The sequence below is a fragment of the Macrobrachium nipponense genome, chromosome 40 (assembly GCF_015104395.2).
Source record: "Macrobrachium nipponense isolate FS-2020 chromosome 40, ASM1510439v2, whole genome shotgun sequence".
NCBI classification, from domain to species: Eukaryota; Metazoa; Arthropoda; class Malacostraca; order Decapoda; family Palaemonidae; genus Macrobrachium; species Macrobrachium nipponense.
In genome coordinates, this window is record NC_061101.1 from 30203675 (window position 1) to 30228068 (window position 24394).

Below are 24394 nucleotides of genomic sequence, written 5' to 3' on the forward strand. Positions count from 1 at the left end.
GAATCCATCAAATGCACCTTGCCCGACTTTGAATGTGCATTTATCTCATGTTTCTTCAGTAGAGGAAGAAGCTCCTAGAGAAGCAGAAGAGGACTTGCCTTCAACAGCATACGGGTTGCTTCTTTGTTACCTGCTTCACTACCTGCTTCGTACCTTTCCTACTTTTTTTTTTAACTCCAGCGGCTCCTGCATCTCCAGCATCTACTTCATGATGAGTAGCCAAACTCTGGATCAAAATAAACTTCCTCCAAAGATGGTACTTTAAACATCTGCTAAGAAGGCACTTAGGAAAGCAGACAAGTGGCTTTCGATCAAGAAAGAGCAAGGGAAAGCCTGCCTCACCTTTCCTCCAGCAAGATTATCTAAGAGGAGGTATTTTTGTTGCACCACGGAAGAAGCTCCCCCTCACTGGGTGTGGCTGCCTCCACCAAGGGGAACCTCTTGGTACTTATTGATCCTCCTAGGAGATTGGCATTTTTCGTGGCAAAAATTGTTTTCATCTGGAAATAGACCACTTGTTATACAACCAGTTTAAGGTTTTTGAAGCAACCAGTTTTGTCGCTAGAAAGACCCAAGACTGCCCTCAACTCCCTCCCGAATACATAGCGGATGTGTTTGGAATTCTTTCTTGTTTGGATAAGGGAGTCAGAGACAGTGCTCATGAGTTAGCCTTCCCTTTTACTATGGGAGTACTGAAGAAGAGAGAGTTATGGGTCTCTTACATAGCTTACTTCTACCCCGAAGTCTGCTCTTATTTTCTCTCCCTTAGTTAAGGATTTTAACTTCCTGCCTTCTCTTCAAGGTCGGAAGCACCCATGCAGAAAACCCTTTCAGGGAGGGAGAGCGAAACAGCCCGCCAGGACAAGACCTATAGTGCATTTTGCAATTAATCCATTTAGAAATTGTCCTACAAACCTATGACCAAGAAGCGATCAGCACGTCCTCGGTGCTCCAGTGGGAGCCAGACTCAACCTGTTCTGGGAAAGGTGAGGAACAGTGGCTTGTTCAAGTCCGTCAAAAAGGGCTATTCTATCCTTTCAGGGAAGAACCTCCCTTAGTCAAGAATCCCATTACTTTGACTACCTATTCTAAAAACCTTAAGAGAAGTTTTTTGGCCCTTCTCAGAGGAAGTTAACGCACTTATTTCCAAGAACTCGGTGGAGATAGTCGAAGACTAGTCATCAGAGGGGTTCTACAATCACCTTTTCATAGTACCAAAGGTGTTGGGAGGACGGAGACTGGTCCTGGACGTGAGTGCTCTGAATTTCTTCGTTCAGAAAACAAAATTCAGAAAGGAAACCAACCATTCCATTCCTGCATCCATTCGCCAGGGGACTGGATGGTGTCAGTAGATATGCCGGATGCATATTTCCACATTCCCATTCATCCTTCATCAAGAAATTATCTCTGGTTTGTGTTCAAGGACTGAGTCTTTCAGTTCCAAGGTCTGTGCTTTGGACTGTCGACTGCCCCTCAAGTCTTCACACGTGTTCTAGCTCCCCTAGCAGGTTGGCTTCATCTTATGGGGATATCATAAGATGAAGCCCTGGAACATGCATCTAAATCTAGAAATATTTTCTCATGAATATAATTGAAAAGTGCCGTAACCTCGGAACGTCGTAAGCTGAACCCGTCATAGCCAGGGACTGACTGCCTGTGCTTGGTAAGTTACATATGAAAAATCATATTTTTATAATAAATAGCTTTTGTATATACTTGCAGTAATTGCTGATTCGAGGCCCAACCCCATCCCCTTGCAAGAACATGGGGCACAAACAAATTGACAGAGGCCTTTGGCCATTTTGTTCCTCCTCTCTCTTTATTGATAGTAGGCTGGGGCTGTTCCTACACCAAAACGAAAGAATTGCTACCAAGGTTTTCAAATTTTAGCTGCCGTTAGTTAGAAACTATAGCTATGTAATTACTTGGTAAGCATAAAACAAAAAGTTATTTTATTATAAAAATGTCATTTTAGTCTCGAAAATATGAAAATACATTAATTAGTGAATATCTCTCTATGAAAAATTCTGTGAACAGACAAATTTTCCGCGAATCCAGAACTGTGAATAGGCAGGGGTCGACTATAATAATAATAATAAACAAATAAATAATAATAAGATAAGGACATGTCCATTCTTTTGAGAGATTGAGCAACTGCAATATAAACTTAATGGCATCCAGAGAGCCATTCTTTTTAATTTAGCTTATTCGAAAGAGGGTCTTTCAAGATATTTAAAACCTACAGTTCCATGACCCAGAAGCCAGAAATTCCAAGGGCATGCAGCAGTTTCACTACTGATTTGTCCATTGGCAGTTGGCAATTAAGAAATACAACAAGAAGGTGCTGGCTCATATGAAATGCCTTGAACCAGATTGGGATGCCCTTGGAGAACTTCCCAATATGAGTGACATTGCCTTTGTGTAATTCTTCCAGTCATATATTTCTGCTGCTTGCACTTTCACAAATATTAACTGATTTTCTGTCTCACATATCAAAGTCCTCATCCAGGAGCTTATACTATTCTAGGAACTCATCCAAGCTATCCTAATCTCGGTCACCATTATCTCATTCACAAAAGAAACTTTTCAAATTTTGCTTTTGCTATAATTTTTTGCTGTATGCTGGATTTTGATTTCTAATACTTTTCTTAATTATCAAACTGACAAAATCTCTTGAACAGTTTCACAGTCATATTTAACACTAAAACCAAAGTGACATAAGACCTTCCATAATAATCATAAATAACACTGTAATAAAAATAGTTATTATTAAAATGAGAGTGCAGCAAACATATTTTATGACATACAAGGTAATCTAAAATTCATGTACCATCTCCAGTATTATTTCTTCACTTATGATATATACCGTTCTAACAACACTTTATTAAACACTTTCCTTTTGTTTTAAAGGAGCATTAATTTATTACTGTAAAAATAACAATTAGCCTACAGGAGAAAAACGATATTTTTGAGGGTCAAAATCTATCTAGCTTTAATGCTCAATGTTCTTTAATCACTTTTTGTGAGGTAATATGCAATGCACCAACTTACTACTAACTGATTCATATTCAAGAAAAAAACAGCTTAAACATAAACAGATTAAACATAAATAAATGTCAATTTTCTTTATTCATGGAATAATCTTTGCAATTACAATTTCAACTGAAACATACATGCAGCTCAAATGGGATGATGATGCTGTAAAGCTTGTGAAAACAGAAATAAAAGCAGTCGGTAGGTGGTTATTAATCCATAGCGTGTCATATGCAGCACACTATAGTACTGGTAGTAAAATATTTTTTGTGATATCACTTTGGCTCCAGCTGCTTTTGTTTCTACATTAATTTATTTTTTATGGTCTCTTCCTAAATTTCTGCCTTGCTGTTTTACCACTCCATAAATTAATTTACAACCCTTATTCATATGCAAATATTCCTGGAGAATCCTATTATAGGACAGGCAGTACATCATCTGATTGAAGTACTTTAAAGAAAAATAATAATAATAGTAATAATAATAAAGTACTATAAAACAAACAAGAAATAGAATATAACAAACTTACCTTCTATGTTGAGTAAAATTAATGTAAAGGGAAAATCTATCATAACTCTTTGGCCAGAAGTTATACTCGAACCAAGTGGCAAGATTCTTCTGTTCTTCATCGCTCATAAGTCTATGAAAATAAAACGAATCAATTCTAAATTAACATTATACTCCTCCTCCTTCCCCCCTCCCCCCCAACACACAAAATGTAATCTAAGCAAATGTATGGTAATTTTCAAATGTCATTTTATCAAAAGTAAATACACAGAGAAAAAAACCTGGTATATTTAAAAAGATGTGTCAATAAAACCTACCTCTTAATAGCAATTACTGTATCGCAAGAGGCTTAATGATCAATCTCCCTATTAATAACTAATAGGCTTTTAAAATATACAATTACCAATGTAATTTTAAGAATTAGTGTGTTTAAATTACACATTGTTGTTTGGTAAAATTATTTCATAAATCTTTCGGTGCAAATATATTAATTGATTTTCAACATCACTGACCACTGTGGTAGTGGTGCCAGTTTGAAGCTAATTCACTAATTCAGAAAGATTAACTAACACAATCAGAAAGTAAGTACATTTTATATAAATTTCAACAAAGCAAAACCCTCTAAACAAAAAAGGTTGATTTAAGAAGGCATAAATTACCTCTGCCATGGGGTTCTGTACACATGTTCCTGATGCTGGTAATCCAGGTCCTTCGAGAGAGATTTCAGGAGAGAAACGATCGTCTGTCCACCTGTTCGGGGGATCCTGTTGTAAAAGAGCCAGATGGTCTCTGGCGTTCGATTTGTCGCTGATGGCACCAGCTTTGTTGTGTTCAGGCGCTGCAAGACCTCCTGCTTCTCTCGCCACCCAGGTTCTTCCGTGGTCGTTGTGGTTCTGTGATAAATCCAGTTCTCATTTATTGTTACTTTTTTAGTTATTGAGTATGCATATTCATCTTTAATTTATTTTTGTTGAATTACTCCCTATAATGTGATATTTACATTTTAATTTAATTCACAAGAGTACTTTATTCAGTGAAAATCTAATTTTAGAACATTTTAACATATAATAATAACAATAATTATTAATAATATATTTTTTTGAGCGTGAATACTTGATATAAGAAAGGGTAAGTTCACATACGAGTCGGAATAAATGAATTTTTTAATATCATGCCGACTAAAACCTATTCATATCTTGATTATCCTTTATTTTTGGCTACAGTTACTGGTATTACAATAGAATCTGGACAGGAAATAAATGTCGAAACTTGAACCATTCCAGGTGGATTTCAAACTCCCACTTGATGTGTTAGAATGAGGTTACAGTACGGTAAACCATTTGGTGACATCCTAACCTACCTTAGCAGTAGGATTCAATGATAAAAGTAGTAATCGTATCCAAGAGTGGGAGGCTATCGAGAGGTTAAAAGGGTTTTTGTTGTTGTTGGCTTGATAATAATACAAAAGGAATTTAGCTTAATATGGTTTTTGTTTTATTTCACTTGACCATCGGCATGTGGTTCTCCGATTTGGATTCCAGGCACCTCATTCTAACTAATGTCAAAAAAATGTGGATACTGCACTAACTTTTGCTGCTGAGAGGAAACTTTAGCAGAGTAATCATCGTACTCAGCATAATCAGATGTCATGTCTCTTGAGTGTATGAGAAGCATCATGACGTAGACCTTCAGTGCCAAGATAAAAGCCACATATGGCACATATCTGAAACATACAGGATAAACATAAGAATAGTCTGGTTCAAGTTAAGAGGTTAATGGGTGTCACGTCATAATCATAAAAATAAAAGGAGGTTAACTTGAAGTTTTCTTGTAGGAAATTCTCATTCTACAGAAACTGATGCACACAATTCACTGTTACACCTAAGCATATTTATCTATATGCAGCACAGAAGAGCATTCAATAAAAAAATTTATGTATCAGAAATCCACCGTTTATAAATGGTGTGATGACTTTCAAAGTGACACATTAACCGTCAGCAAATTTTCCCAAGCATTTGAGCAGCGCCTCAGCGGCGTGGTTGGTATGGTATTAGCGTTCCACCTCGGTGGTCGCGGGTTCGATTCTCGGCCATTCCATTGAGGAGTGAGAGATGTGTATTTCTGGTGATAGAAGTTCACTCTCGACGTGATTCGGAAGTCACGTAAAGCCGTTGGTCCCGTTGCTGAATAACCACTGGTTCCATGCAACGTAAAAACACCATACAAACTAACCAAGCAATTGAACCTTTCCGAGCAGGTCACCTAATGAATGTGTCCGTTAAGTTTCATTAAATTGTTTAGTCACTTCTGAAATTCTGGAAACACAAACCTGTACATGGGCTGAATGGGATAAAACAGATGAAGGTGCTGCAGTGCAAGCGCAATACAAAAATTATGGGCAGCTTCATGCTGCCTTGAAAGGCTTCTACTACAAGAAGCTTTAAACCACAACACGCATCAAAAATTGGGCCACGGACAAGAAAGGAGTAGAAACAAGGGAACAGTTTGTAATTTGCAAAATACCAGTCCATATCATATGATACACAGCTTGCATCATTTATTTGTCAATAGCTCTACTATTCCCCGGTCATTTTAGATTAACATAGTTTCTGTTTTCCAAGGATTTTTTAGTCTCAGCATATAATTAACACGGAGAAAGACAAACACTCTCTCTCTCTCTCTCTCTCTCTCTGATAACAATATTAACTGTATAAGCACAGGCAATGCATTACTTATTGTAAAATGCATTGTAAAATTTTCTCTCTGCCTTCGTTTTATTGCTTTAAGATGGTTAAACACTGGAGGAAGAGAGAGGAGAGAGGAGAGAGAGAGAGAGAGAAGAGAAGAGAGAGAGAGAGGGGATAAATTCTACTAGCAATCGACAGAAAATATAGGAATTAGTATCAATTTAGTTGACAGAGCTTTGAACGCCACAAGGTAGAAGAGGAATGATAAAACTATGAACCACTTAGTTCAGGGAACGAAGTTGGTTTGATTTCATGAAATTTAGACAGTCAAGCCAAGCATTGGACCACCTGCGACCATTCAGAGCCTAAGACAGCGAAAAGTGGAAGTTGTAGCAGTTGGGATGAAGTACAAAGGAAATAAGAGAAAATTCCATAGTTGCACCAAGTAGTAATAGTTGGAGAGGATGGACAGCAAGATTGAACAAGGCGTGATCCTAACCTTTAGTCAAATAGCGAGTTGTTTTACCAACGAAAATTAAAATAAATACGCTATATTTTATTGAAAAATAATTGTCCTGTACTGTTTAACATGGACATTATTTATTTTTTTCACTTTTCATACTAATAAATAAATCATAAATATCCTATCCTAAAATTCCTGTATCTTTAACTCAACGCAAAACACCCTTTTCAGACCTGTGTAGGCTTTTCCATGCCCAGGGCTTTCCTAACCCTCAACGAGACCAACAGCAGCAAGAAAAACAAAGTGGTTTGTGGGTTTACTCCCCGAGTAAGCGAAAAGAGAAGCTGGAAAGGGGGTAGTTAGTTAGTTAGTTTATGTTCTAACATAAATTTATACAAGAGTACATTATTTTAGTTACAAAAATCATTGAGAACAAAACATAGTTTTACACACACTCTCTCTCTCTCTCTCTCTCTCTCTCTCTCCTCTCTCTCTCTCTCTCTGTCCAAAACAAAACATCAAACCTATAAATGGTAGGTGAACACTTCACTGATATAATCTGAGTACATCATGAATATACCTACATAAATCAACAACTAAATCAGGCTCCACATCCGTCAAATTAGCCAGGCTTGCAAAGTCCAACCTATTAAATCTTGTCCGGCAACCGTCAGATAAGGGACAAGAAATAATTACATGGCTTTCTGATTGCACACTACTATTACCACACTAGCAAGTTCTCGCATAGGTCGGGATTCTGCTCATCTACCCGTCTCCACCTTCAGATTATGAGACATCACACGCAAGCGTGTGAATGACACTCGGCAGAAATGTGGGGCATACTGGGTAGTAGAATAAACCATATGCACACTCAAGGAAGGGCTTAACTCGGATACATATGTATTGAATTTCGTGGCATTCGCAGCTCTCTCGCGTACTTCATGGGAAAACGTTTCCAACGAATTTTGATCCTCATTTTGTTCTAATATGTTTGCTAAAAACCTATAACCTGGAGTTTCGTTATCTCTGCAAAAATCAAAAGCGTAATCGAATGACAATTGTTCATCTATATTTTCTCTCTTGGACACCAAAAAGGACTTCTGTTTTCTTATTATAATATCCTTTCCGGGCAGAATGCCTCCCTTCATCATACATAATTTAATACTCGTGTTCTTTCGAACCCCAAGCAAAACTTTTACTAACTTATTATACTGTTTTTCTACGCCTTTAATATTATTAGCTGTCCAGGATTCACAGCTATAACAGTGATGACCTTACCGCTGCATCGAAAACTGGTAAACTTATTTACTACTGCCTCGCTACGGCTCTCGTGCTGACTGATGACATGACATGACCCAACTTGCCCTTATCCACGAACCACGCTCCAAGGTAGAGATATCTGAGTGTATCTCACAATAATACTTCCACATGTAAGTCTGATTGATCATCATCATTATTTTTCACAAAAAATTTAGTTTTTGACTCATTAATTACCATTCCATAATCAGCACAGAAGTTGCATAATACTTTCAAATTTTTCTTGCAAATTTCTCTACTTGTAACTAAGATAACCGTCATCCATTAGTAAGAGGATACTTAGTGCTCCTAAAAACCCATCGGAAGCAACGGCTTCCTGCAACATGCGCACCAGCCTGTCAATGTATACAATAAATAATATACAACTTGTTGGAGCACCTTGTCGAACACCAATGGTTGCATTAATTACTGCTGACTTCAAAATGTGTTGTGTGTACACGAATACATTGCCTTAATTGCCATTAACATTCTCTTATCACATCCGTTTTCTTTTAAAACATCTATCATTTTGTTCCTAGGTACTCTATCGTACGCTTTGGAAAAATCAACAAATAAAACGTACAATTTTACTTTCTTAAAACTAGCAAAATGACATAAGTGTAATGTACTTATAGTAAAGGGCTAAAAGGTCGGTGCAGCTATGCAACTATGGTAATACCCCGTAATAATACCTACACTGCACCGATGGCAATACCCCACCCCTCACGGGAAAATGAAGTTTGTGACTGAGAAAAATGTGATATTAAATTTCCTAGTATTACTCAGCACGCACAAAACTATATATAATATATATATATATATATATATATATATTATATATAATATATATATATATATATATATATAATCTTGAAAGATATTAAAATTATAGCAATTTAAAATTCTTTAACCTAAGCAGGGAGGCGGACGGTACAGAAGGCCAAACAGATACTAGGACAGACAGACAGGAATAGTAAGTGCAGCTACAGAACGGCCGGACGGTAAACTTGGCTCATAAAAATAATTTTTAAGATCTAGCTTAGGCAAATCACGACAATAATAATAAAAAAAAAGGGGGGGGGGAGACGAAAGAACATGGTTAATTAGGCAGTAATAGGTTGAACGAGGTCAGAAAAAGTGATCAGAAAACTGAATTCAATCAAGAAACTGTCAACAACAATGATGCTCACCCACTGCATATTCTCGAGTATGATGACTGACAAAAATATTCCTCATTGATCATGAACATAGTTGGGAAACTCTTAAAATTGTTAATACTGATAATCGTGATGTTATTTATGGTGACGATGGTAATAATAATAATAAAAAAAAGTTACTCGGGTGCATAAAGAATTCTAAAGAGAACTGTGGAAATTTCTAACTTGAATGACTTGTAAGTATAGTAACAATTGGAAGAGATACGAAAAAAGAATAATACCATGACTAGAGCAGAACTGATAAATCAATACCAGCACCACCGCTCATCATAACATAACAATAACAAAAAGAAACTCGGTCAAACCATGAGATTTCCAATCACGAATCAACGGGGTGATTTTTTTTTTTTTTGAACCCTTCTAAGAATACACCATAAACTTTGGAATCTCGATCAACCGTTATTGAATGTTACTATACTTAGATCTTCGACATATCAGCCCTATGGAAATACTTGCCCGGGAATAACACGAGTTTTAATAATGTCGATGCGTGGGAGTCTTTCCAAGAGTTCAGATTAGGTATGGTTAGGTATTGGGGTTTCCAAAGTTCGAGATCAAAATGGCTGATATCAATCACGATTTTTAGCACCTAGTTGTTAATAAGCAATAATAATAATATGGATCACAGAAGTGAGTAAATCTACATTACTACCTGAAGAACGAGCATTTCTTAAAACAAAGGTATCTTCCAGAATATGCAGTTTGCCAGTTTTAGATACACCACGATGGAAAGATTTGTCAGTTGAATAAACTGTAAATCGGGAATTACTTGCAGAAAAATAGCTCCCGGCCCCCCCTTTTTTTGGGGGGGAGGGGGGGGTGCAGGGGCAGGAGGGCTAGTGATTCTCCATTGCTGGTACATGACGTGCCAAGAACGTTTATATTTTATATACAATCAATACTTAGGCTACAAACAGCTAAGTTACTATTCCTCTTCAGACTACAAGTTATCAATACCTATATTATTCGTGAATCACCTTGAAAAGCAGGTACAAAAATATGACATATTCTAAATATGTCTAACCACAAACAAAGAAAAAGCTCAAAGGAAACATCCCCGGTAGCAGAATACTACTATGCCCCCTTAAAAAAAGAAATAATACATTTTCAAGATTGCGTGTAACCAACGAGACAGCTAACCTTCGGAGAAGCATTAATAAGCAAATGATCAAATGAAAGTGGAGGGTCGGTTGAAGGTTAAGTTCGGGGATATACGAGGTCACTCGGCTGCGTAATTAGGCGTAATGAGCGTAAGATCAACTTACATATTGCAAGCCTTACTGGCACTAACTTCCCGATTCCGTTATTTACTGGGTAATTTTCCGTAGCATCTACCAACTTTGATCAAATAAAAGTTGTATATTCTCTTACAGTTCACCGGACGTCTGCAATTCACAAATTGGAAAATTAAAAATAGCCGTAATTATAATGCTTACAAAAAACAAACTGTCCAAGAATGATATCCACGCTACATCTCAAGACTATCTCAATAGTTCGGTAAATACACATTACAATTCCAACCTCACGTATTCAACATAAATGTTGGATCGTCTGAAGGCAGTTCAGCGTGGCAGCCCGGCACTGGTGGAAAACGGTGACTTGGGAATCAACAGTAATAGCTTGCCTTTTCTTTTCTTTTTTCTTTTTTACTGCATCAATCGTGACTTCACTGGGAAAATCGGTTACGCTGAGAGATTACACCAACGGTAGTTGATGGGAAAAGAACATTGAATTAAAAGATAATAGTTAAAGGCGACTATAGAAGTTAGTGTCGTTTACAATGCATCCGGTATTGTACTTGCTGATACATATGGAAGGGAAACCATACATAAATTTTTTATACAGTGAATGCCCATACAATAAAGCGTATTTTCCGAGCATATGATCTACTTGGAAAAACCAACTTAAAATATTTTAAAATCTATAGTAATATCACTACATTTAACGAAGAGAGGCGAGAATTATACAATGATTCATCAGTTACCAAGAAAGAAACAATGGAGCGACGAGATTTTCGACACAAATCTTCCGCAGTTCTGACAGTCATTCACGGAGGTGACAGTGCATAGAGGACTGCAGACTTAACAAAGTGACAGAGAGAGAGAGAGAGAGTTCACGGCCAATATGTCACGTTGTTGGGAGGTGAAAGAAACCAGCCAACCATTTCTGCAACGTCTGAAAGATCATACGGGATTTGCTTCTCTTATAAAGGTTAGGCACGCATGTGTGCAGAGCAAGAGAGATAAAGGTATGACAACTACGAACAGAACGAGACGCAAAGAACCATAATTATATATATATATATATATATATATATATATATATATATATATATATATATATATATATATATATATATATATATATATATACAGTCTGTGGTTTAACGGCAATATTATGGGATTAACGGATATTTTAGCACAATGTGTGCGGCTTAGTTCTTGAATAGATGACCAACACGAAATGCCAGACAATCCAGACACATGCCCCATAAGTATTTTGTTGTGAAGGAAGAGGCGACAGCAACGTCACTCAAAACATGCACCTGAATTTGACAGAATCGATATCGGTGGTCAAAGTCACTGTTTATCGTTGTTTCTAAGCCAGACCAAAGTTGAAATTATGGCCGGAGGAGGAACACGTTCCAATTATTTTTCCTCCTTGGTTGTAAGTTATTCCCAAGTATAAATGCATTCGGTATTAAGCGGATATTTGTGGGTTTTATATTTGTTTTGAACATTTTTATATATATAATATATATATATATTATATATATATATATATATATATATTATATATATTTATATATACATACATACACACACAAACCTATCCAAAAAAGTGCAAAGAATTTGAGAAGTTGAGAGGGCATTGTGGCTATTACAATTTCACATTTACACAGGTTTGAAATCTTGGAACTGGAAACTTACAATAAAAATTCCTTAATTTTCCATATACAACAGTAAAAAATTAATTCAACCTTTACCCTCCATGCAAGAATATGATTTCGAGCGAAACGAAGTCATTACTGGAAACGGGCTCATTTTTGGCGGCCCGGTCCGACCCTATCGCTATTCAAATGCCAATATCTCTATAAAAGTATTGAAGATAAAAGAAAAATTTTTCGGCAGATAAAACCTTACGTCTCTAAATTTCATCCAATATAAGAGTCATTTTTAAAATATCAGAAATTCACAATAAAACGTTTTATGTATTTATTCATTTTTAATGTTTTACTTCAGAGTTTTAATGAATAGAAACTTGTACTTTGGTTGACGGATAGACAGTACCTACGTGTCGTACGCATGCGCCTGAATTTTGTCAAAGGATTCGGCGACCTGGTTTGCCGGATATTTGGCCCTGAATGTTTATCCGGCTCAGTTATGCATCCATAGCTCGCCTATTATACGTTTAATAGAATGTTTAAAACATATTTGGTATCACCGTAACAAGCTAAACGATATTTGTGTTTATAAAATATTAAGATACTGTATAATAATAAATTGGAATTCAATATATCTTCTCCTAAACATGGTTTAACTTGAAGCTTAACGAATTATCGCCTTGAGGGCGCCCTACTGGTAATTAATGATTATGATAATGCAAACGAATTTCCTCATTATCATCAATTACGATAAACACAAAAAAACCAAGGTAGAAATAAATGATGATGATATCCTGAAAGCAAGCAAATTCCTCGCAAAACTATAAACAAGAAAAATATTCCAGGATTATAAAAACGACCCACAAGTTCATCCCCTTCACAATGTGGGCCATGACCCTTCAACTCTTACTTTCATCCTCCCAGGAATTATTTCGAGAGTGGCAGAGATGACCTCTGCACATTTCAAGAACTGAACATGAATGCATCCAAATTCCATGACTACAGCAAATTTTGAAACTGAGTTTTACCATTTTTTATTTATTCATTTGTTTGCTTGAAGATAGTAAAGCATTTGCCATTTAATTGAAAACAGACATTAAAATCTATCGCAAAATTCGTTTGATACTTTAAGTGAACGATAGCGTAAGTAATAACCTTATCTTCAGAAATACGCAGTTTACAAGAAAAATTGGAAAACGTATACCATTCTCTCTCTCTCTCTCTCTCTCTCTCTCTCTCTCTCTCTCTCTCTCTCTCTCTCTCTCTCTCTCTCTCTCTCTCTCCCTTCCCCAGCCCTTAACGTATATATTTCACTTAAAGATTACAGTTTCACCATCTGCTACGAACTATAATCTTAGTTTCAAAAAAGATTAAAAAAACGTAAAAAATAAGCTAGCGCTCTTTATTTACGATAACTTTTGAACATAAAGGCTATTATTTCAGATTAAAAGCGTATATTTGTGTTTGCATGCCAATGCCAAACAAACAAGCAAAGATCTATCACAGTTATTGCATGTGACTTATGCCACTGAAAAGATACTTCTCTTGACCGTAACTCGCTCTATAATATGATATTAACAATTTACTACACTTTCACATAAAAATATGCTTAAATCGATAAATGTCAGTATTGAATAATCGGTATAAATATATCATAATTGAATAATTGGTAAGGTATACTATCAAAAAAGTATATCATAATTGAATAATTGGTAAGGTATACTATCATAAAATGGAGAGCATACAACAAGACAACAGAAATTACTCGACAGACACATTAATACAAACAACGTAAAATGTAACTACAAACAAGAGCTTTTTATCAAATATTTAGGAAGCAAATAGGAAGGAACACATATTCAAGAATTTGTACTGTTCACGTATGATCTACTACTACGTCCTCCCAAGAAATACGATTAGTGGCCTCACATGATTGAGTTGATAATTTCATCGACGACTCAGCAAAGAATATTAAATATCCACAGATAGTTTCCATTACATTTAAATATTCATAGATTTACCGAAACGCTTTCTCTGCTCGAATTCTCACTCTTCGCACTCGCAGTGTAGATTCGCTGTAAAAACGTTCATTTTTCTAATGCTGGAAATGGCCATAACTGTTTGTTGTAAACATCCGTACACCGTACCACTATCAACGTAGGCTTAAATGCCTTACGAATACCAGAAGCATCTATTAATCCCTTTAGCTAAATGAAAACTAATAAAAAAGGTACAATAATATTAATAATCACTATGTCATTCACTTTATAACTAAATTTTTCTATAAAAAGAACTATGTTAGTTAGACTAACACGATGTGCATTTAACAAAAGATTAATATTTTTACATTATTCATGCAAGCTATCAACGTTATAAAAGCATAAAGTATGCAGACGTTTTGTCATATTATTACCATCGATGATATCCTAAGGAATTAAAGTAAACTAAAGACGCTCTCCCAAACAATGCATCGAGGTATGAAACCCAATCCTTATCAGCCTCATATGAGTTTCTAAGGAATTTGTATTCGCTACTAGCACAGAGAAACACAGGCCTAAAGGAACTGGGAATTAACCCGGTATGTATCCACCTCTGTTAAAGTCCAGGGTAAACTCATGCCAAGTCAAGTAGAAGGCTGCAAGAAGATATCGTTTATTAATATAATTTGTCGACCACACAGTATAGAAATGGGTGTAAATCAAACTTTGATCCGCGGAAGGCTAATACTAAACAAAGCGTCCCAAGGAGTTTCCACCTTGCTTAATACTGTCACCTCGGAGTAGGTGGATACATACCGGGTTAATACCAAGGAACTGACTGAAGAAACGCACAATCCAAAAACAGACATTACGTGAGAAGTCACAGAGGGCGTTTTACAGTTGCTAAGTATGCAACATGGCAGTTTAATTCGCAAAATGATATTCGAAATTAAGTGAACTAAAAACGCTAATGTTACGATTTTATTGTTTTTTCGGATTTCCGATTTTTTTAAAAGTGACTTACCACTGAGCTGAGATGACGAAGCACTTCTCAATTATTTATAATTCCCCTTAGGTATAAGTTATTCGCGAGGTATAGTGAACTGACTATTTTTATATATGTGTATGTGAAAGCATATGTTAAATACAAATGTTGGCACTATATCCACGAAAAACAAATCATAAACTTAAATTTTTTCTATTAGAGTTAAGACAGCTTTCGTATATTAAAGCCAATCGATGCAAAGAGAAATGGATTGGATATTTATGTTGCCTACACCTTGGTGGGCACAACCAGTCACAGGTTGAGGTAAGCAACTATTCACATTTAATATTCAACCAGCTTTTTTCCTCTTAGTAGCCATAATTTTCCCTTTCAAAAGTATAATTATATACACAGCCCCATTTGTATAAAACTAATAACCATACACATACACACACGCACATACTTATGTAATATATATATATATATATATATACACACACACACACACACATACACACACACACACACACACACACATATATATATATATATATATATATATATATACATATATATATATATATATATATATATATATATATATATATATATATATTTATCTTTGTAATGTCACACTTTTCCGCGTGACAACCAGTTTACTAATTTATTTGTCAACAATGAAACCACAGAATTCAACTGAATGCACCAAATACGTGACGACTCTCTTGGGAAGAGAACCAAGGACCGCTTGCTGGTGAAACGAGAGTCCTAACCACTGAAGACGAGAAAAATGAACAAAAGTGTCTGCTATTTATTGTTACTAAAAACTGGTTACAGTACTCACGACATACAGTTCAGAGGAAAGCAAATGATATAATGAGCCCTAACAGATGTAACAACCACGCCTTCTTTCCAAAAACGTCTGGCATTTGCCCTATTGACCATGAACCAGGGTCATTGTTACTGCTGCTGTTTTCCTTGAGCAGATACGGATGTGGTTTATAAAAGATAACATGTGGAATGCATACAAAAATGAGAAAATAACCACTTTGAGAAATTAGCATATAATTAACAGTAGACATCAAGAGCCAAAAAGTAAAAAATTGTAAATAAATAACTAGCAATTGAGAGAATTGAATTCACAAATCACCAAGCATAGAAAAAGAGACTGCAACATACTACATAAAGCAAAACATGCCATTTGATAACTTGAAAGAATTGGAAGCAAAGGGAAACACTTGAGAAAGTATAATTAATCGTCATATCTGAAATACTAATAACCATAATAATAATGACCAAACCAAGCCGAAAACAGCTACTCACCTGACAAAACCATAGAGGGTGGCAAAGCCGTCGGTATTCCTCCATCGTCGCATGATCAGCCAAAATTTCATTTTTATTTTCTCCTGGATGTCAAAAACAGTCTTTCAGATTTTCATAGGGAGGAAGGTCTTGGAAAACCTTGTGTGTTCCCTAGGAAGAGGTCAGACGCTGCCACGGTGAAAAACCATGATATTTACTTTTGCCTCTCTATCGGTTTCATTAACTGTCCTTACTGGTTCGTGAAATCTACGGAACGTCTACATATTACAAATAAATTAATATATAAAGAATCCTAAAACTTATAATTTTTTACAGAGTAAAACGACAGTTTATCACAGAATTAAGTCAGCCCCGACTCATAAGGTTTTTTGCAATACTGGAGAACACAGGAAGTGAAATGGCCTTTTTGTAGACGAACGGGGAACGCAGTTCGTCTCACACCTGGCTCAAAAGATGCACAGTAAAGTTCGTACAGTTTTCAATTGCGGGCTCGAGGTGACGCCGAACTACTAGCACAGGTACGCTAATTAAACTCGTACACTCGTACAGAGATGAAATGCTTTAAATCCAAGCAATTTTATCCAAAAACAAATAAGTTTCAGTAATTATAATGCTGCGAGATTATTTTACCTCTATATAATTATTATCTAATAGAAACAAATATATCAATAAAGATAAACTACACTGTGAAATCTCGTACGTCTGGCAAACCGAGCGATGAGCCTAACCGGCAGCACACCGAAGGGTGAGTGCTGAGGGCCAAATTTACTATACCGCTACTCTTTGGTCCAGTGGGCGTGCAAGACCTGAGCCAGTGGAACAAACTACGCGCACACCCATTGAACGAGTCTATCCTGGAGCGACCAACTGTTTAATGACGAAAGGTCTTAGTTTGAGGCCGCTGCTAACACCTGTCTCGTAGGGTGGATGACTTTTAGAGTGATCTAATAAAAACTGTCTCTTGATGTTGAAAGTACATTGCCTCAGGAATACGGATTTCTCCTTCCTTAGAAAAATGTTAGTATTCATGATGAGCAATAAAAATATAAGAGTATCATGCTACAACAACAATAACTACCTACTTATTTTCGATTTCTAAATTTAGATACTTATAAATAAGCAAACCATCAGTGGCTACATACATCCAAAGAAGTCAAATGTACATATGTAAATTTGTACGTTAAGATGTGAATTATTCCACTGTGCAGTGGTGCTTACGGTGTATGCAAAATAACTACGTACAAAGGTGCATATACAATGTCCAGCATGTCTGTCTACGCGTACCCAATGAAGCTTGTAAAAACATACACAAACAGAGCAAGTGGTTTGAAGAGAATGTATGGGAAGTCGCTGGTAAAGTGTGGTTGGTTAATTATACCGTAAACGATCATCAAAATACCACCGCTGGTTTTAGCAATGAACTTAAAAGGTGTGGTAAGTAATATGGAAAATTGGTGTGTAAAAGTACTAAACCATATTATTATTATTACTTTCCGTACATTCAATCAAATATAAAGCTAAAAAAATGGATTCCACTTTATTTTGGGAATAACATTTACCCTCTGGGTATGAGGGCTTAGAAATATAACGCCTTTGACCCTGAGTATTCCCAAAGTAGGTTAATTTCGATATTGACTGAGAAACACACATGCACTTCCTAAGGTCCTCTTCTTGAAATTTCTGTAAAACCATCAATGCAGCATTTTGTAAGCTTCTCAATTCTCTTTCCTTTCATGGTAACAGATGTATGAACACCCAATTTATTCAGTTATCACCTCTCATTCTCGCCACATGACCAAATCTCCCACATGACATTAACTTTTTTTTTCTCTCTCCAAATCTTTTGCAGCTGACTGCTGCTTTCCTGACGTCAGTTGGTTAAGTTATTTAACCTCTTCTTTCCTACATCTTCAACAGAAAATTATGCTACGAAACAGATTCCTTTCCTCAGTCTATGCATTTCTGTAGCATTTACACTAAAATAAACAGATATGTAAGGGTAGGGACGCACGCACACACACACACACACACACACCAGTTTAGCAGATATCTACTTAGATAATGATAGACAGAGGGACAGATGAAGAGCTAGAAAGGCAAGGCATTAAAGGGGTACTAGAAGCCACTTACCGCCATAGACCACCTTATGTATGAACCAACAACGGGACTGCATCCGCACACTGGAGAGAAAGAAAAAACTCGTGCCCTGCAGATGACTGCAGCACCTTTTGCTGGAGAAGACTTAACGCTACAGTAACAACGCTCCCCTCATTCACACCAACGCAGTCAGTCCTTAAAAAAAGATATGACGATTCCCTTGATGTGCTATCTTTTGTGACGACAAAAACATGGAGCTAATATAGACGAACAGTATTCATTTAAGAATAAAACCAACAAAAATACAGTTCATCACTTTTGATCAACAAAAGTTACGAACTAATTCTTTACTGCAAAAATACCACAAGCATTTTGATACTTAAAAGCTTGCAATAATTACTGTGGAACTATAGAGCAATTAGCACAAATCGCATAACTCACGCAAACCGGCCATTACCACCGAGACTCCTAATCTTTAAAAGACAACAAAAAATAACTGCGACACAGTGAGCAGGTCTCTGTTACTTACTAAATTTAATTATGATTTTTATTTCCTCCTCTCTATACACACACATACATATATACATATATATGAGGAAATATACCTATTCCAAAACAAGAAATAGATCCATACCCTCTTCATTTTCTAAACTCACAATGTTCTTCCCCTAATGGTCGTTGTATCATTTGTTTTACTCTCTCAATCAAAAGCCTTCCTCCTAACTGCCTTGGCATACTAAATAACATCATGCCCCTGTGATTCATTAATTGCTACTATCACCTTTCCTTTCGTACAATGGAACAATTATTCCTTTCACTTATTCCTCAGGAACCCTTCTATTCTCTATTTAAGTTTCGCAATTTCTCTACCCTTATTTCTTTCTTTTTTACTACGAGTATTCTATCCAGCCACTTATATCTCTGTACACGATTATCTCTTTTCCCTGTGCTATAGCCGTTGTTCTTCACCCCACCACCTAATGTTATTATTCCTTCTACCCACGGTCTATCTACTAGACCGTGCCTCTTACCTACCATTGTATACCCACAATCACGTCCTGCTGTCCATGTGACACCATCCTCGAATTTTACCTACACCTTTATTCGCTCCACCTCAGTATCAACCCTTCAACTCTAACCTAAATAGCTCACCTATATTTACTCCTTATATGTTTTCCCCAGTTTCCTTTCTATCCTGTTGATCTGTATTAAATTACATTTACAGCCACATCCTCCTTACTCTCCACCAAAATTTTGCTTCAGCCAAATAATATTCACATATACCTACAGCCACTCTTATTTTCATCACCACATCCATTAAACTGCCCTTACATTTACTCTGTGCTAACCACGTATTTACAATAATTAAGCCTCTTTCTGAGTACATTTCCACAAGCCTATCCCAATTCTCACGTAACTCAGAAATTCCATACTCCCCAAATATGTCATCTCATTTTGTTACCTACTTTTACATATATATCACCTAGCACAACCACCCTTTCATGTTCTACAAATGCAATCATACACAGATTTATATTCCCATGAAGCTTATGAAAATCCATGATGCAGCCATAGGGACAACTGAAAGAATGTGTGGGTACAGGATGGTAGAAAGGTTTCCAGTCTGTTTGAGTGTTTAAAAAACTGCAATATATCTCTCTGCTGGAGAAGGTCCTCTTCGTGAAAGTAATTCTTTATATAAGTAGTCGCTTATTCAAGTTTGTAGTGTTTTCTAAGCAATACTGCAGCTTTGTAAATTGGAGGGAGTGAGTATATCCTTATGAATGCATCAATCATATATATATCCGCAGGGACGAGAAAATAAAAGTTTAATGTAAGAAAAACATAACATGAGATGAATTTCAGAAAAAAAGGCCCATGAAAATTTCAGCCACGGTCCAGTAGTGGCCTGTCCTGTTGGCACCTATAGCGGTATCAGATGCACCATCATGGCTAACTTAACCTTAAATAAATTAAAGACTACTGAGGCTAGAGGGCTGCAATTTGGTATGTTTGATGATTGGAGGGTGGATGTTTAACATAACAACTTGCAGCCCTCTAGCCTCAGTAGTTTTTATGATCTGAGGGCGGACAGAAAAACTGCGAAGGACAGACAAATAGCCATCTCAATCGTTTTCTTAACAGAAAACTAAAAACAAAGGGATAAAAGATAGTAAATCCTAAGAGAAGGTTAATGAGCAAAGCACTGGAGAGGAAAGGTCTTAATATTCTGGAAGTATGAAAGTGCCTACAGAATAAGATGTAAATGGTGAAGGGGTTTGGACCTTCTGCGCTTTTCCCTATAGACCAAAACCCGGTCTTAGGGAAACGGGTTAACGTTGATATCAATACACACACGTATATGTAATACACATAGTATATACAATATATATACAATGAATATACTTACAGTCACAAAACCAGTACCGGTTTGTCTATAGTGCAATAGCACCTGAATCAATCAATCAAAACATTAGTAAACCTCAGAACACAAAAGAAATTAAACTACAACAATTCAATCACGAAAACATCACGTATCAAGGGTTAAAGACCTTACCAGCTACATAACGTAAATCTCTCTCTCTCTCTCTCAGTATCATATCTACAAAGAGTAAAATGTATCAGACAGAAAAGATCTAACTGTTGCGAATGAAGGAAAAGAAATAGATAAACGTTCTTTTTCCCACAGAAACGGAACCCGAGTCATACACGAGCGACTCCTCTGTAATCAGTGGAAAGCGAGATCGGAGCCCTTGCAAGCACGTACCAAGACTCACATCTGCTCTCTCGGTTAATTACCTTTTCTGTTATTCTCTTTATTGCTTTATTTAGACAGCGCTGCAGCTGGAAACTGAGGAAACTGCGCTATAGGAAAACACGTGCTCTCTCTCTCTCTCTCTCTCTCTCTCTCTCTAAAGTCTGGTATGGTTCACTTGACTTTAAAACTAATTATGTACCTGATTGTTAGTCTCCTGTTTTAGGCCTCTCTTCTCTCTCTCCTCTCCTCTTCTCTCTCTCTCTCTCTCTCTCTCTCTCTCTTTAAATCTGGTACGCTTCGGTTGACATTAAAAGTGAAATGTGTACCTGATTGTTAGTCGCCTGTTTTAAGTTGAGGCATGGAGAGAGAGAGAGAGAGAGAAGAGAAGAGATGAGAGAGGGAGAGAGAGAGAGAAGAGAGAGAGAGAGAGAGAGAGAGAGAGAGAGAGAGAGAGAGCGCATAATATGTATAAAAGAAATTGTGCCTCAAAAGGTAATCTCTATCCCATGAGGGAACAACAGCAAAAGCCATGTTAATCCATTATTATTAGAAATCAAATCCTGAAAAAACCAAGGGTAACAGGCACCAATATAGTCTTTCTTATCGAAGAACATCCGAGATTTTTTCATCCCTCCGCAGAGAACGCCATATAAAATCTCAATCAACTTCCCATTTTTTTAACATTCATTAAATGAGGTATAAAAATACTCAAAGAAAACAACAGAGATCACAAGGTATGAAATAATAAAAATATGAAGCTAATATTGGAGCGATACAGTCAATAAAAGAAATGCCGTGGGCATCGTAACAACCATAACAGAGGAGAAGTCGATCTTCCAAATATGGAGCATCAATGGAAGCCAAAGTAGCAATGTGCAAAAGGATTCTTTAATTAACTCTCCTTCTCCTTTATAGTAACGATGAACAGACGTCGAATAAAAATGAAAGATAAAGGGTTGAAGCTGTTGAAAAGAATCGTCTGCGGAAGGTAAAAGGTATAGAGAAGTTAAAAGGGTCTCATAAAAAAGTTTGGAGTGAGTAAAAGAATCAATCAGTGTTTTTACTTCGATCAAGTGGAAAACATGAAAGAGCATACATGCAAAGAAAGTGCCTTACATCTAGAAAGCGAGAGATTACATGCAACTTGGATCGGAATAGCGTAGTATTATGTAATGGATTCAACGGCTGCTGATGAGAATTTCGTGTCGTTCGCATAAAGACAATACATGCATTTAAATTATGAATGTGGCAGTCATCATAATTTTTTTCCCTTTCTCGAGAGACTCCTCTGGGGGAGAAGCTGAACGTGTAAACCTGTGAATTTTTGTCACTTACATACACGTGAGTTTTTATATTCACTAAAACTAAGCCACAAGTATCGTTCACTATCCAGATCGCTATACTTTGGGAATTATTTACACCAGGAGGGAATTATGATAAAAAAATTTCTGCGCCGGTCAGACAGCCAAGTGGTAAAGACAGTCGATCGTTGTATCTAACGGAGCAGAAGCATTTATCAATGATAATTCCCTTGGTATTATATATATATATATATATATATATATATATATATATATATATATATATATATATATATATATATATACATATACACTTATATGTATGTGTTTGTCTTTCAAAAATGATTAAATTTATTAGACAAAATCCCCAGGATATTCTAACTTGAGCTGCGGTAAATACCACAAACTAAGAGATCCTTCACGAGAACCCAGTGACTTAGGAAGCAGCAGGACACTCTCTACTCCTCCTCCTCCTCAGACACACAAAAGATTGCATTTATTCCAGTCATCCAACTCACGCCAGAAGCGCTGGCTATCAAGAGCAACAGACCCCTGTACCGTTGGCGTAACGTTACCGTAACGGGTGTGGTGTGAAGGCGCCCTCCCCCATCCCACTCTGGATCCCAAGGGTCCTTCCTACCAGTAGCCCATCGCGAGGATTTCATCCACTACATCTGTTACGCCCCACGGGGGACTCTTCTAACCTCTTGCTCTGTCTTTGCTTCTTCTTCTTCTCATCGAGAAAATTCCTACGCTGGGTAATCTTCAGACAGTCAATTAATTTTTATTTCTGCCTCTTCGCTTCTCCAACCACTTCCTCTCCGATGACTCGACAGGCACGTAGTTACAATAATAACTGTGGTGATGATGATGATGATGATGATGATGATGATGGGAGCAGTAAAGGTGATATAAATGTTTTATTTTTAATATATTCTGCCGTTGCAAAATGTTCGGAAATTGTGAAAGACTGATAAGCAAGATCACGTGATGTTTGGTATTCTTGGTAAAGTAAAATTTCATTATTTTTTCCTCTCTGTGATATAAATCAACAGGAAGAATATAATATATATGTAACTGTCGACAATAATGTCGGTCACACTAGTCAGAACTTCGAAATTTCTCCGATTTTTTTTTCTTACTTTTGAGTAAATCATGGCAGTTCTTGTTTAAGTACGTACTCAATACTGCAGAGATACAACTAGTGACCAACATAAAATTAAATTCTCAACAGCATATTCCGATATGAATAAACGGACCATCACGATATACATGGCAAAGACTAAAAAGAACTGCAAAGCTTCATGGGGCTGCAGAATTAATGAGAACGGTTTATGACTTACGTGTATGACCATAAAATACGTAAAGGAAAAAATAATTTTAAAGAATATAAATTTATTAGTCTGACAAGCCCGAGGACGTAACTGGTACTACTTGAGTAGTTGTTGGGAAAAGGGAAGTTCATCAAAACTTCATGCTGTCATGTAAAAGAAAGGATACCGACAATAACCGTTAAACAGGACACTGAAAAGCATGAACCTGTATCTTAATGTTGCATAATTAAACTTGAACTCCAAAAGCATATTTGTATGTTGAACTGGTGTTACAGCATCAAAAAATCATTTACAGTAAATAGCAATTAAAAATGCACCGAAGCTTCTTCGGCGCAATCGTATTTTCTGTACAGCATATAATGCTGTATGAAACTCTCAGCCACGGCCCATGAAACATAGGCCGTAGTGGCCTATGTTGTTGCGGTGCCAGACGCACGATTCATGGCTAACTTTAACCTTAAATCAAATCCAAACTGTTGAGGCTAGAGGGCTGCAATTTGTTATGTTTGATGATAGGAGGGTGGTTGATC

General features: G+C 36.6%; 1 protein-coding gene across 6 annotated transcripts in view; it reads right to left on the bottom strand.

Annotated features, from left to right (window-relative positions):
* Positions 1-24394, bottom strand: part of LOC135212056 (heparan sulfate 2-O-sulfotransferase pipe-like) — a 441937-nt gene that overhangs the window by 29435 nt on the left and 388108 nt on the right. For 3 of the 6 annotated variants that reach the window (XM_064245393.1, XM_064245391.1, XM_064245392.1), the window contains 3 exons: positions 5129-5263; positions 4200-4433; positions 3563-3673 (listed from right to left, as the gene is read on the bottom strand). In XM_064245393.1, coding sequence (XP_064101463.1) covers positions 3563-3673; positions 4200-4433; positions 5129-5217 — 434 coding nt within the window. In that variant the 5' untranslated portion in view covers positions 5218-5263. Of the gene's footprint in view, positions 1-3562; positions 3674-4199; positions 4434-5128; positions 5264-16374; positions 17015-17074; positions 17212-24394 lie in introns of those variants that run through there. The other 3 variants (XM_064245390.1, XM_064245389.1, XM_064245388.1) reach the window with 3 other exon arrangements.